At 44.7% G+C, this 15,389-nt stretch overlaps 1 protein-coding gene across 1 annotated transcript; it reads left to right on the top strand.

Annotated features, from left to right (window-relative positions):
- Positions 1–4,569: 4,569 nt before the first annotated feature.
- On the top strand, positions 4,570–12,250 carry MPZ (myelin protein zero). The gene is made up of 6 exons (XM_088467573.1): positions 4,570–4,805; positions 7,428–7,594; positions 7,986–8,199; positions 8,516–8,651; positions 9,275–9,335; positions 9,893–12,250. The coding sequence occupies exons 1-6, from the start codon at positions 4,739–4,741 to the stop codon at positions 9,980–9,982; spliced, it is 735 nt and encodes a 244-aa protein (XP_088323699.1). The 5' UTR covers positions 4,570–4,738; the 3' UTR covers positions 9,983–12,250.
- The last annotated feature ends 3,139 nt before the right edge of the window (positions 12,251–15,389 follow it).

Genomic DNA, 15,389 nt, shown 5'->3' with positions numbered 1-15,389 from the left:
ACCCTCACCTACTAACCAGCCACCTCAACTGTGTCACCACTACCCCCAGCAACTAACCAGCCACCTCACCTGTGTCACCACTAACCCTCTGCTACTAACTGGCCACATCACCTGTGTCACCACTAACCCCCAGCTAATAACCAGTCACCTCACCTGTGTCACCACTAACCCCTGGTACTAACCAGTCACCTCACCTGTCACCACTAACCCCCAGCTACTAACCAGTCACCTCACCTGTCACCACGAACCCTCTGCTATTCACTGGCCACATCACCTGTGTCACCACTACCCCCAGCTACTAACCTGCCACCTCACCTGTGTCACCACTAACTCTCTGCTACTAACCAGTCTCCTCACCTGTGTCACCATTACCCCCCTGCTACTAACCAGTCTCCTCACCTGTCACCACTAACCTTCAGCTATTAACCAGTCACTTCACCTGTCACCACTAACCCTCTGCTACTAACTAACCACATCACCTGTGTCACCACTAACCCCCAGCTACTAACCAGTCACCTCATCTGTGTCACCACTAACCCCCTGCTACTAACCAGTCACATCACCAGTGTCACCACTAACCCCCAGCTACTAACCAGTCACCTCACCTGTGTCACCATTAATCCCTGCTACTAACCAGTCACCTCACCAGTGTCACCACTAACCCCTAGCTACTAACCAGCCACCTCACCGAAGTCACCTCCAATAACTCCCAGCTACTAACCAGTCACCTCACCGATGTCACCACTAACCCCCAGCTACTAACCAGTCACCTCACCTGTGTCACTACTAACCCCCAGCTACTAACCAGTCACCTCACCGATGTCACCACTAACCCCCAGCTACTAACCAGTCACCTCACCTGTGTCACCACTAACCCCCAGCTACAAACCAGTCACCTCACCGGTATCACCTTCAGTAACCCCCAGCTACTAACCAGTCACCTCACCTGTGTCACCACTAACCCTCTGCTACTAACCAGTCACCTCACCTGTGTCACCACTACCCGCCTGCTACTAACCAGTCACCTCACCTGTGTCACCATTACCTCCCTGCTACTAACCAGTCTCCTCACCTGTCACCACTAACCCCTGCTATTAACCAGTCTCCTCACCTGTCACCACTAACCTCCAGCTACTAACCAGTCACTTCACGTGTCACCACTAACCCTCTGCTACTAACCAGTCTCCTCACCTGTGTCACCACTAGCCCCCTGCTACTAACCAGTCACCTCACCTGTGTCACCATTACCCCCCTGCTACTAACCAGTCTCCTCACCTGTCACCACTAACCTTCAGCTATTAACCAGTCACTTCACCTGTCACCGCTAACCCTCTGCTACTAACTAACCACATCACCTGTGTCACCACTACCCCCCAGCTACTAACCAGTCACCTCACCAGTATCACCACTAACCAGTCACCTCATCTGTCACCACTAACCCCCAGTTACTAACCAGTCACCTCACCTGTCACCACAAACCCTCTGCTACTCACTGGCCACATCACCTGTCACCACTACCACCAGCTACTAACCAGTCACCTCACCTGTTTCACCACTAACCCCTGGTACTAACCAGTCACCTCACCTGTCACCACGAACCCTCTGCTACTCACTGGCCACATCACCTGTGTCACCACTACCCCCAGCTACTAACCAGCCACCTCACCTGTGTCACCATTAACCCTCTGCTACTAACCAATCACCTCACCTGTGTCACCACTAACCCTCTGCTACTAACCACATCACCTGTGTCACCACTAACCCCCAGCTACTAACCAGTCACCTCACCTGTGTCACCACTAACCCCCTGCTACTAACCAGTCACCTCACCTGTGTCACCATTAACCCCTGCTACTAACCAGTCACCTCACCTGTGTCGCCATACCCCCCTGCTACTAACCAGTCTCCTCGCCTGTCACCACTAACCTTCAGCTATAAACCAGTCACTTCACCTGTGTCACCACTAACCCCCAGCTACTAACCAGTCACCTCACATGTGTCACCACTAACCCCCAGCTACTAACCAGTCACCTCACCAGTGTCACCACTAACCCCCAGCTACTAACCAGTCACTTCACCTGTGTCACCATTAGCCCCTGCTACTAACCAGCCACCTCACCTGTGTCACCTCCAATAACCCCCAGCTACTAACCAGTCACCTCACCAATGTCACCACTAACCCCCAGCTACTAACCAGTCACCTCACCGGTGTCACCTCCAGTAACCCCCAGCTACTAACCAGTCACCTCACCTGTCACCACTAACCCTCTGCTACTAACTAACACATCACCTGTGTCACCACTAACCCCCAGCTACTAACCAGTCACCTCACCAGTATCACCACTAACCCTCTGCTACTAACCAGTCACCTCACCTGTGTCACCACTACCCCCCTGCTACTAACCAGTCACCTCACCTGTGTCACCATTACCCCCCTGCTACTAACCAGTCTCCTCACCTGTCACCACTAACCTTCAGCTATTAACCAGTCACTTCACCTGACACCACTAACCCTCTGCTACTAACTAACCACATCACCTGTGTCACCACTAACCCCCAGCTACTAACCAGTCACCTCACCAGTATCACCACTAACCAGTCTCCTCACCTGTCACCACTAACCCTAGCTACTAACCAGTCACCTCACCAGTGTCACCACTAACCCCCAGCTACTAACCAGTCACCTCACCTGTCACCACTAACCCTCTGCTACTAACTGGCCACATCACCTGTGTCACCACTAACCCCCAGCTAATAACCAGTCACCTCACCTGTGTCACCACTAACCCCTGCTACTAACCAGTCACCTCACCTGTCACCACTAACCCCCAGCTACTAACCAGTCACCTCACCTGTGTCACCACTAACCCCTGCTACTAACCAGTCACCTCACCTGTGTCACCATTACCCCCTGCTACTAACCAGTCTCCTCACCTGTCACCACTAACCTTCAGCTATTAACCAGTCTCCTCACCAGTATCACCACTAACCCCACTACTAACCAGTCTCCTCACCTGTCACCACTAACCCCTGCTACTAACCAGTCTCCTCACCTTTCACCACTAACCCCCAGCTACTAACCAGTCACCTCACCAGTATCAACACTAACCCCACTACTAACCAGTCACCTCACCTGTCACCACTAACCTCCAGCTACTAACCAGTCACCTCACCTGTCACCACTAACCCTCTGCTACTAACTGACCATATCACCTGTGTCACCACTAACCCCCAGCTAATTACCAGTCACCTCACCTGTGTCACCACTAACCCCCAGCTACTAACCAGTCACCTCACCTGTCACCACGAACCCTCTGCTACTAACTGGTCACATCACCTGTGTCACCACTACTCCCAGCTACTAACCAGCCACCTCACCTGTGTCACCACTACCCCCAGATACTAACCAGCCACCTCACCTGTGTCACCACTAACCCTCTGCTACTAACCAGTCACCTCACCTGTATCACCACTACCCCCCTGCTACTAACCAGTCACCTCACCTGTGTCACCACTACCCCTCTGGTACTAACCAGTCACCTCACCTGTGTCACCACTAACCCTCTGCTACTAACCAGTCACCTCACCTGTGTCACCACTACCCCCCTGCTACTAACCAGTCACCTCACCCGTGTCACCACTAACCCCTGCTACTAAACCAGTGTTGGCTAACCTTGACACTCCAGCTGTAGTGGAACTATATATCCCAGCATGCCCTGCCACAGTTTTAGCATGCCCTAATAGCAAAACTGTAGCAGTGCATGCTGGGTTATGTAGTTCCATAACAGCTAGAGTGTCAAGGTTAGCCAACACTGTACTAAACAGTCACCACTAACCACTGCTACTAACCAGTCACCTCACCTATGTCCCCCTCCTCTCTCTCATTCCAGTGACCTTCACAAATTGAAATCTGTTTTTTGTACTGTTTCACACAACCATGCAGATGCACACCTGAGGCCTGACTAAAGGCCCCCGTACATCAGCAACTGATTGCAGCAATCGTGCAATTTGCAATTAACTGTGTATAAAAATGTTTCCCTTATTCAATCAATTGCAGATTACAGAATTGCTGCTATAAATTGCTGATGTATGGGGGCCTTTAGTCACACGCAGTGCCGGATACAGCTGTAAATAGCGAGCTTATAGCAAATGCACATGTGCAATAGTGAATTTAAGCTTTTTTGCATATCTCTGGTTGTTTCCGAGTTATATCTGTGAGTTTGTCTTATTGTCAGTAACTTTTACCGATGTTGCTAAAGCAATTTTTCTACATTAATAACAATATGCAGAAGTATCATCCAGGGAACAGTTGGTGCATACTTAGAGGGAGCCGGCTGCAAGACGGCAATAGTGCAGACTGCCCATTTACAGACTTCCCAATGTATTCATCTAGTTTGTCAGTCACTGTGCCTCCTCTGGTGCCCGTCCCCCCCCCCTCCCCCCTCTAACTTTCCTCCTACATCCACAAAAAACAAGGCTCCTATACAGGCTGGGCCTATAGCAAGTGCTCCCCACCCATCCACACACACACACAGGCTGACCAGCTCCCTTCTTCTCCCACTGGTCCAGTCCTGGATCCAGATTGGCCTGGGGCTCAGGAGAAGATTTTCCGTCCCACCCCTTGGGGTTTTTAAACCAGCTGTCCTGCTGGACCTCTCTTATTCCAGCGCAGGGGGAATCTGAGGGACACTGGGGGCTCCCCACATGCATCTGGGGGTCACACGCTACTAGACAACAAATGGACTCTCTGGGCACCTTGAGGACACCATGCTGCCTTCTGGCTCTTCTAATGCTCTCAGCACTCAGTAAGTCCATCTATGTGTAGTCAAAGTACATTGGGAAATATAGGGGATATTTATCAAAGCGTGGAGAGCGATAAAGTGGACGGAGATAAAGTACCAACCAACCAGCTCCTAACTGTCATTTTTCAAACACAAGGCCAGATGTACTAAGCTCTGGAAAGTGATAAAGTGGAGAGTGATAAACAAGCAGCCAATCAGCTCCCAACTGTCATTTTTCAAACACAGCCTGTAACATGACAGTTGGGAGCTGATTGGCTGGTGGTTTATCACTCTCCATTTAATCACTTTTCGGAACTTAGTACATCTGGCCTTGTGTTTGAAAAATGACAGTTAGGAGCTGGTTGGTTGGTACTTTATCTCCGTCCACTTTATCTCTTTTTTAAGGCTTAGTACATAGTTCTAAGTGGAATGTGATCTATAATCTAGGCCATATTAGTATGCAAGTTATGCGCCTCCAGTGTCAATGGGGGTAAAACTCAGCAGGAGAGTTCGACAAAGTTCTTGGTACCATATATGGGGCACCTATTTGTCTAATGGGGATATATATATATACACAGGTTGAGTCTCCCATATCCAAATATTCCGAAATACGGAATATTCCGAAATACGGAATTATTTTGGTATGACTGAGATAATGAAACCTTTGATTTTTGATGGGTCAATGTACACAAACTTTGTCTAAGGCACAAATTATTAAACATATTGTATAAAATTACCTTCAGGCTGTGTGTATAAGGTGTATATGTAACATAAATGACTTTCATTTCTGTACACAAACTTTGCTTGAGCCACAAAATTATTGAATATATTGTATAAAAGTACCTGCAGGCTGTGTGTATAAGGTGTATATAACACATAAATGCATTCAGTGTGTATATTAGCGTCCCATTCCCAAGATATCTCATTATTAAATGCAATTATTCCAAAATACGGAATATTCCCGTATCCAAAATACCCCTGGCCCCAAGCATTTTGGATATGGGAGACTCAACCTATATATATATATACTCTTAGATATGCAAAGTTGAGGGGACTCCTGACAGTTTTACTATCAAATAGATGTAAAATAAATGCTATAGATGGGGAACATTGTAGTCACAATTAAATAGCAAAAATTCTGTACAGTTCTATCTACAGCTGTGATGTTATCCGTAAAGAGATGTGCAACACAATGCGGTCTCTATTTAACATAAAGCGTTTCTTTATGAAAAGAAATGTAATGTACGGCCCTGTGGCGCCTGTATGTTTTATACTAATGCGCTCTCCTTTCCCTTTTGAAACATCTGAGTGTTTATTGTCTGTTTGTTTTTTTACTGGTAAAAATGTCCCAATGATGTCATTTTTGTATATTAGAAGGAAAGGGTGACAGTAATTGATTTGGCAAAGCCTCATTGTGTACCAATATTTACTTGGAAATCCTAGAAGCTTTAATCTTGTACAACGTAACTTTTAGCTATGTCAGCACTCAGCACTGTGACTTTTCTATCCTAAGCTTTAGAATGAAAAATAAAATGATATATTATTATGATAATACACAATACCGCACAGTACGCACTTTGCCGTAGCTTTTGACAAGATAAAACATAAACGGACAGATTTTTCAGCGGAGAAAATAACAAACTAGGCATCCAGAAATGACATTGTATAATATCTTTGGTTGAATACGTCTAATTTTTATGTAGCTCTATGCAGACAATCCAATTAGCCACGACGGGTGCGAGTTGCCGTTGTCACAGCGTTAAAAAGCCAGCAACGGCACCTCTTCTCGCACCCCTCACGGTCCGCTCTCAGGACATTCAGTACATTTTGGTTGCAGCCCTATGGGGTTGCAAGCACTATTGAGCGAGTGCGGGCTGCTGTAAAGTGCGGCTGTTGCCGCGTTGACTCGCACATGTGAGTTGGATTGACCCCTATATGTCTTATCGGAAAGTCCAACTTTCATGTATGGGAGTCCAGTTGTCAAAATGCCATTGTCTTACTGCTGTAAACGCTTTGCAGTGTATTAGGACTTTATTACCTATGCAATGGTTTTAACCATTAAGCCTAAAATACAATAACCCCTTTACTTAAAATAGTTATTGCAAAGACTCATCAATATAAAATATGCAAAAGTTCTGGGAAAGCAATGGTAACGCAATGATTGGTAAGCAGAATTTACTGCTATGCATAGCAGATATATCCCGGAACTGCAAACGTTTTAGTATTAGGAGAACAGCTCAGAATGACCAACTATGGGCCTTGCACCTCTGATCAGGCCCTATATCTTACTTTACCCCACCTTGTGGATTGATCAGAAATGTCCTTGTTTCAAGGTTATTTCTGGACACTTCACAACATAACTGGCTAGAGAGGGAAAAGTCAATTTTATTGGAAAAACATTTATTTTCTATAGGCATCCGGGTGGAGTCATTTTACGTGTCTCAATGTACTACTCCTTGTGCACTCTGCAAATCACTACTTTCTCTATAAGTCTCTGAAGCTGTATGACATTTGAAGACCAGGCTGAAACCTTCCCAGGTTTCGGTGCCGGGCTTGGATAGGCACTTGTAGCCGCTGTTGTGTTGTATTGTTGTATTAGTCAGTGGAAGCTAAAATATTGCTCTTTTTATATTTCTCTGATCGAAGCTCTCTCACCAACCCTGGCAATTGAAGTTTACACTGACCAAGAGCTTCACGGCACCGTAGGTTCCAAGGTCACCCTGTCCTGCACATTCTGGTCAAGTGAGTGGATTTCCGATGACGTTTCGGTGACCTGGCATTACCAGCCAGACAACAGCAGGAACACGTATTCGGTAAGACTCAGAGACTGGCTGTTAGACATGTCTACGGGGCTGCATGATCTTACGTTATGTTGACTTTAAAATAACGTTGACAATCTCAAAAGTTCCTCCTTGAAATGTTATTGATTGAGGTGGATAGATGTCTGGGCCGTTTGATTCAATTAGGAGTGGGGATCTTCACTCATAGACCGCCTGTTCAAAGTATCCATTACTTGGAGCCATGCCACATTAAGTGGACTTCCCAGCACACTGGTTCATATTCTCAAAAATGTTTGTGTTTTTTTCTTATCAGAACATTTAAAATAAGGACAGGTAAAATTCACTCTTAAAGATTTGCATGCCGAGGTATTTATAATTAACACTATTGACTTCAATATAATTATGTTATGACTTTTTATCCTAGATATTTCATTACTCCAAGGGACAGGCACATATAGATGACACAGGGATATTCAAAGATCGTATAGAATGGGTGGGATACCCCAGAAGTAAGGATGGATCCATTGTTCTCCGCAATCTGGAATATTCAGACAATGGAACCTTCACCTGTGACGTCAAGAACCCACCTGACGTGGTGGGAAAATCATCGTACGTTCACCTGCTCGTCCATGACAAAAGTGAGTTTCCACATCTGGTCTTCCGCATCTACCTGAGGTCTTCAGTTTCCTTCTCCATTAATCTCCATTTCATAAGTCCCGGAGGGACCTCTCACTATCTCTTTGTGGTTGTTATTTTAGTTACATTAATACGAATTTGTGTTTGTACAGGCAAAAGGTTGTACAATGGATTGGGCATAGTAATATAAGTTTTATTTTTTACAATGACATCACAAACCATTATGTCATCCTGTCTGTTTCTTATTTCCCTCTTAGTTATCTGTCTTACCTTTCCTGCGTTGGCAATCCCTCCTTCTATTCATTGGTGTCTCCACAGGTCCAGTCCGTGCCGGTATAATTCTTGGCATCATTATTGGGGCTGCATTGGGGATTGTCATCATTGTGGCGCTGCTTGGTTACCTAATTCGTTACTGCTGGCTGAGACGTCAAATCCGAGTACAGAGGGAGCTCAGGTAGGACAAGGATGGCTTGTCACCCTGCCGCCATCAGTTTTTCTACTCTCAATGTCCATGTGTCAGTTAACCAGCCCGCTGTCAGATATTGAAGTGTGGTGACAATGAACTTGTACACATCTACCTTGAAGATGTCACTAAAATCAAATTCAAGGTCAAGAAGTTAACAAAACAAACATCTTAGTTAGCTTCGGCAATAATGATCCATGCAGTTGCAGTGCAGATATACGGCAACTGATGTCCGCCCCCATAGTCATATAATAGACTCCTGAAGAAGCAATGGATATGATGATATTTAAGCTACAATCACTGTCCAGGCTCAATTGGAGACTTCCCAACTTACATTAATTTCCATACGATATTTCTAGGTCAGCGCAAATTGCATTTACAGTAATTCTCTAGTATACAACACATATAATGGTAACAAGCTTTTCCATTTGGTGCCATGTGAAAGTAAGTGTACACTGCTGACATTCGTTTACTAAGCTACGACGCCTTGTGGTTTATGCCTAAACGTTGCTACAGAAAGCTTTCAGGGAAGCACTAAAATCAGCCACTAGCCTTACATCGTCTATGTCTCGTCACCGTCAAACTGACAGTCAATATCTGTTTCCCGTTTCCAGCGCTCTAGAAAGAGGAAAACTTCACAAATTATCCAAAGGCTCATCCAAAGGCATTAGACAGGTAAGAGACTACATCAATCGGTGACCAGGAAAACACAAACAGAATATAATATGCAGATTTTTATATTTTGACCAAGAAACTAAATTTTTCCCTTTTGTAACTTTAAACATAACAGAGGAAACCAATCAATGTATTTATTTTTTTTCTAACTACCCTAGAACTGCATGATCTTACTTTACGTTGACTTTAAAATAACGTTGACAAGTAAGGATGTCCTTGGTTGTCCTTCGGATATTTGTCATATGTCACTTATTGCTTTGTTTGTTTTTTTATTATTTGTCACTTATTGTTGCTCCCGACTTGTCCCTTTTGGGACAGAGATGAGCATCTTGGATTTCCAAAGACCTAAGCTACTGTAGTGTGGAGAGGACCATTGCTCTGCCTCTCGCCTGTAAGGCCAGGTCTACAACACCCAGGGGCTTATCTCTCTGGTGACTTAAGCAGCCCATCTTGTTTGTTAGATTCCTAGATGGGGAACTAAGTCTGAACCCCGAGAACCTGGCTTTATTGTGTAACCAGTGGCCAGTGGATCCTCACCACCACCTCTTGTCTTCCAGACCCCGCTCCTCTCCATGCTAGACCAGAGCCGCAGCTTCAAATCCAGCGACAAGAAGTCCAAAGGAATTGGAGACTCGCGCAGGAAATAGCAATTAGCAGGCAGGGAAGGTACACAAAAGGCAGAAGAGGAGTCCCCCCGCAGCTCCAAGGTGATCTACACCATCGAGATGGAACTGAGGGGGGATGAAGATGGGGATCAGCCCCGCAGAGCTGCTGTAAAGTCTCCCAGCAAAACCAGCCTCAAAAACGCCTTAAAGAATTTAATAAAAAGTGACTCAGAGAAACACACTTAATTAACTGAAGAACGCTGGGGACCTGGGAGGAGGTCTATATTGAGGAGAGGGTCAATCCACTTTATCCACTTATAGTTTTGAAACCAGACTGAACCTACAGTAGTTTGTTTTTTTACAGCTAATATACAGTATGGTTCTAAACATCAACTGTGACTTAAATATGAGCAAAAACATAATAGCTTTTAAAAGTACCGGGCAAACGTAACTAGCCAAAAATGAACAGCCCACTTGGTTTTGATCTGATTACATTTTTCAAAAACAAGATAATAAAATGTCCTTTTGTGGGACCCTCCTCTGTTCACCACCTACATCTCTCTCCCAGATCCCCACTGCTCTTCTATTGAGGCTTATGCCCTTTAATAATGTTTTTGTGTTAAACATAGACCATCGTGTACCTTTCCCTGCGGGAAACTGGCAAGAACTTTCAGAGAAACCAAGAATTAAAGTAGGACTCCTCTGGGGATACAGGGACCCCCCTCCCTCCAAAATTTTACAACCTGGGAGTGGCTGCAATGCGATGCTAATTGCACCCACGGGGGTGCCCCATGTATGCTCATAGGAACATTTATTTAAATGATCAAGTGATAGGCCAGGGGATATTTTGTTTCCATTAAGTCCTTAGGAACCTTTGTACTCAGAGCAATATCCTGATGAAGCATTTACATGGCTTATAGAAAACTTTCCCATACTTGATCATATTAAATATCCATCACCCACAGCTGCACTTAACTCTGCTGTATACTGGAACAGTTTGACAATGCATTCTGGGACTGGCGGTCTAACAGGGGGCAGACACGGGGTCTCAGCCCAGGTCAGACAGCGCATGATACTCAATTTAAATAGTAATAAAGTCTTTGAACTTATGCACCCACTGTCTGATACCAGAATGACGCACGGTGATACTTGTAATGCCTGCCCTGGTCTGCAGATCTCCTGTGTATTCCTATCACTGCTTTCTGTCTGTGTACAAGTATTGCCCTTCATACCTCTCTCCAGGGCAATATTTCTACAGCTTAAACCCGTCCACCCTTTGCTACCTCCGGGGCAGGAAAGGGTGGTTAATCCCTGCCTAGGTTTTTATAAACCCCAAAGATGCTGGATAGGCCTTTAAACAATTGCAATACCAGCATTCGGTGGGGTTATGAAAGACCCATAGCGGTACCCCAGATCCCTCCAAGTAAGTCGGTATTGTTCAATAGCCTGAAGGGGTGATAGTACTTAATTCTCCTCTGATTCCTCCGTCCTTCTTGAGTTCTCTGCAGGCCTCAAGTGCAAATGTAGAGTTAATGTAGTTTTAATATTAGGTTTTTATCTTTGTTGTCTTACGTTTATCGTTTTTCTATGGTGCTGCATCACATGCCATTTTCATTCCGGGAAACTGAGGCAACATGAAGTTTCTGGTTTTATTTTTTACATTTTATTTATATGAAACAAAAACGACACATCACAAATCATTTTATTCCCCTATGTTCTGGCCCCCATGTAATTAAGAATTAACCCAATTGACTTGTATTATCTTTGATGGCATGGCATCTTTCCGGACCTCCGGACTTGCAATAGACAGCCTATTCACGACTCAGAAGCCAAACTTGACATTAGGACATTGCAATGCATTCTGGGTTATTTATCTCTACTGGTAGTTTTGAATATAGCGTGCTATTGGCCGGCATTGAGGTAGCCATGGTATTTAGGGTTCTGCGGTCACAATCTCGGGACGTCCTGAGACATTAAATGGCCTCGCGGCAAAGGATATAACTGGTTTCATGGGGACGAGACTCTGGACCTGCGTTCTTCTCAGTGCTTGGCTCTAGATCAACGTGTCTGATCAACAGTATGCACCAAAATTATAAGCAGAGAGGGCCCTGTCCACGTCTATATATACAGTATATATATATATTTGTGTGTGTGTCTGTGTGTGTGTAAGTGTATAAATGTATATAAATTAAAGATTGATCATGTATATGTCTTGTATTTCCTACCCCTCACCCATGTACAAAAAAATTGCACACAGCCACCAACGAAATTAAAATTGTTAATAAAAACTGACATTTCTGAGAACGAAAATCTGTTTGTTTTTCCTTTTATTGAACAGACTATTATTTATCGTGATAACCGCATTTAGACTTAAATATTCCTCTATATATTAAAAGGGGCTAATGTCAGATGATCAACTCGTGTTAAGGTGCATGTATGCAAATAAAGTCAACTGATCTCATCTAAAGGAGGGGGTCCTTATTTGCCACAAATCCTACAATATCAGCCATCAGAGTCATAACAGGGCACGGTTGCGCCATGTGCCGGACCCGTCCACTCATGGCGTCATTAAGTCACCCAGAAGGGGCGTGGCCAGCTGCTCCGGTAAGTGCAGGACACCAGATCAGCTGCATATACTGTGCTGGGTGCCCGTCTGGAGTGTCCACAGGACATGGTACACATGGTACAGCTTAACCAGTTCTTAAGATTTAACAAATCAGGTAGAACAAGTAGCATAAGACACAGTGATGTCATAGTTGTAACAGCGGTATGCAGATATATAAGAGCAGCCTGTTGCTGGGTGTTGCAGTGCGCTGGATGTGATAACGGCAAATACACCGGACAGATGGTAGCACTATTGCCCCCCACTATGGCGGTGCTACAGTGTTACTTGCAGTGTCCAGTATGGGCTCTGTTTGGCTCCTGCGACTGGTAAGTCGCCCGGGTCATGTGTCAGAGGTTGGGCCTGACAGGCTGAGCGCCGGCAGGTCCTAGTGACCACCAAGTCAGCTTACCTTGCTACTGGATAGTAGGCAGCACAGGAGCACATTCCTTCCAATAATGATAATCTCGGCGATGTGCCACCATGATGTTTCGATGCACACATCACCGTATATAAAGACAGCCAAAGGATTGATAATGTTCCTCTACCGGTCAAGAAGGAGAGTTAGCGTTGTCCTGGGTCAGGTGGTGCCTTCCCCAGAAGCGTTCTAATGAGACAACGTGGCCATCGCAGAGAAGTGAATCTCCCCCTTTGGTGAGGTAGCTATGTACATAGTGACATCATGCGAGGTGACGTGTGTCGTGGGATAGGTCCACAGCTGTTACCAGAGCTCTGACAAGTGTACGGATGAGTATATAAGACTGCTCGCCACAGCGTTAGCCGGACGTCTCCAAGGACAGAAATATATATTGGTTTCACTTAATTTTATTCTGTAATGAAAGGTTTTTATGTCGTTCTGTTCTGTATTATTACACAACCCCAAAAATATTAGTTAATACGTTGACTGTTTTTAACAAGAGACCCATAATTTTCACTTTTTGGATATTCAGTGCTATCAGCTGCAGTGCATAGGCTGTGCTGATATAAAGATCTCCTATATAATGATATATTCTGCAGATTATTACATTACTGACCTCTCTAGTGATCTGCAGAACATAGTTCTGTCCTATCTACCCCCTGACCGGTACATAGTGATCTAATCTGCAGATTATTACATTACTGGCCTCTCTAGTGATCTGCAGAACATTGCTCTGTCCTATCTACCCCCTGACAGGTACATAGTGATATATTCTGCAGATTATTACATTACTGACCTCTCTAGTGATCTGCAGAACATTGCTCTGTCCTATCTACCCCCTGACAGGTACATAGTGATATATTCTGCAGATTATTATATTACTGACCTCTCTAGTGATCTGCAGAGCATTGCCCTGTCCCATCTACCCCATGACAGGTACATAACAATATATTCTGCAGATTATTACAGTACTGACCTCTCTAGTGATCTGCAGAACATTGCTCTGTCCCATCTACCCCATGACAGGTACATAACAATATATTCTGCAGATTATTACATTACTGACCTCTCTAGTGATCTGCAGAACATTGCTCTCTCCCACCTACCCCCTGACAGATACATAGTGATATATTCTGCAGATTATTACATTACTGACCTCTCTAGTGATCTGCAGAACATTGCTCTATTCCATCTACCCCCTGACAGGTACACAGTGATATATTCTGCAGATTATTACATTACTGACCTCTCTAGTGATCTGCAGAACATTGCTCTGTCCCATCTACCCCCTGACAGGTACATAGTGATATATTCTGCAGATTATTACATTACTGACCTCTCTAGTGATCTGCAGAACATTGCTCTCTCCCATCTACCCCTGACAGTTACATAGTGATATATTCTGCAGATTGTTACATTACTGACCTCTCTAGTGATCTGCAGAACATTGTCCTCTCCCATCTACCCCCTGACAGATACACAGTGATATATTCTGCAGATTATTACATTACTGACCTCTCTAGTGATCTGCAGAACATTGCTCTGTCCCATCTACCCCCTGACAGGTACACAGTGATATATTCTGCAGATTATTACATTACTGACCTCTCTAGTGATCTGCAGAACATTGCTCTCTCCCATCTACCCCTGACAGTTACATAGTGATATATTCTGCAGATTGTTACATTACTGACCTCTCTAGTGATCTGCAGAACATTGTCCTCTCCCATCTACCCCCTGACAGATACACAGTGATATATTCTGCAGATTATTACATTACTGACCTCTCTAGTGATCTGCAGAACATTGCTCTGTCCCATCTACCCCCTGACAGGTACACAGTGATATATTCTGCAGATTATTACATTACTGACCTCTCTAGTGATCTGCAGAACATTGCTCTCTCCCATCTACCCCCTGACAGATACATAGTGATATATTCTGCAGATTATTACATTACTGACCTCTCTAGTGATCTGCAGAACATTGCTCTCTCCCACCTACCCCCTGACAGATACATAGTGATATATTCTGCAGATTATTACATTACTGACCTCTCTAGTGATCTGCAGAACATTGCTCTATTCCATCTACCCCCTGACAGGTACACAGTGATATATTCTGCAGATTATTACATTACTGACCTCTCTAGTGATCTGCAGAACATTGCTCTGTCCCATCTACCCCCTGACAGGTACATAGTGATATATTCTGCAGATTATTACATTACTGACCTCTCTAGTGATCTGCAGAACATTGCTCTCTCCCATCTACCCCTGACAGTTACATAGTGATATATTCTGCAGATTGTTACATTACTGACCTCTCTAGTGATCTGCAGAACATTGTCCTCTCCCATCTACCCCCTGACAGATACACAGTGATATATTCTGCAGATTATTACATTACTGACCTCTCTAGTGATCTGC

Source organism: Taudactylus pleione, unplaced genomic scaffold, assembly GCF_031769625.1.
Source record: "Taudactylus pleione unplaced genomic scaffold, aTauple2 ptg000073l, whole genome shotgun sequence".
Classification (NCBI taxonomy): Eukaryota; Metazoa; Chordata; class Amphibia; order Anura; family Myobatrachidae; genus Taudactylus; species Taudactylus pleione.
This window is presented reverse-complemented; position numbering and strand designations above follow the sequence as displayed.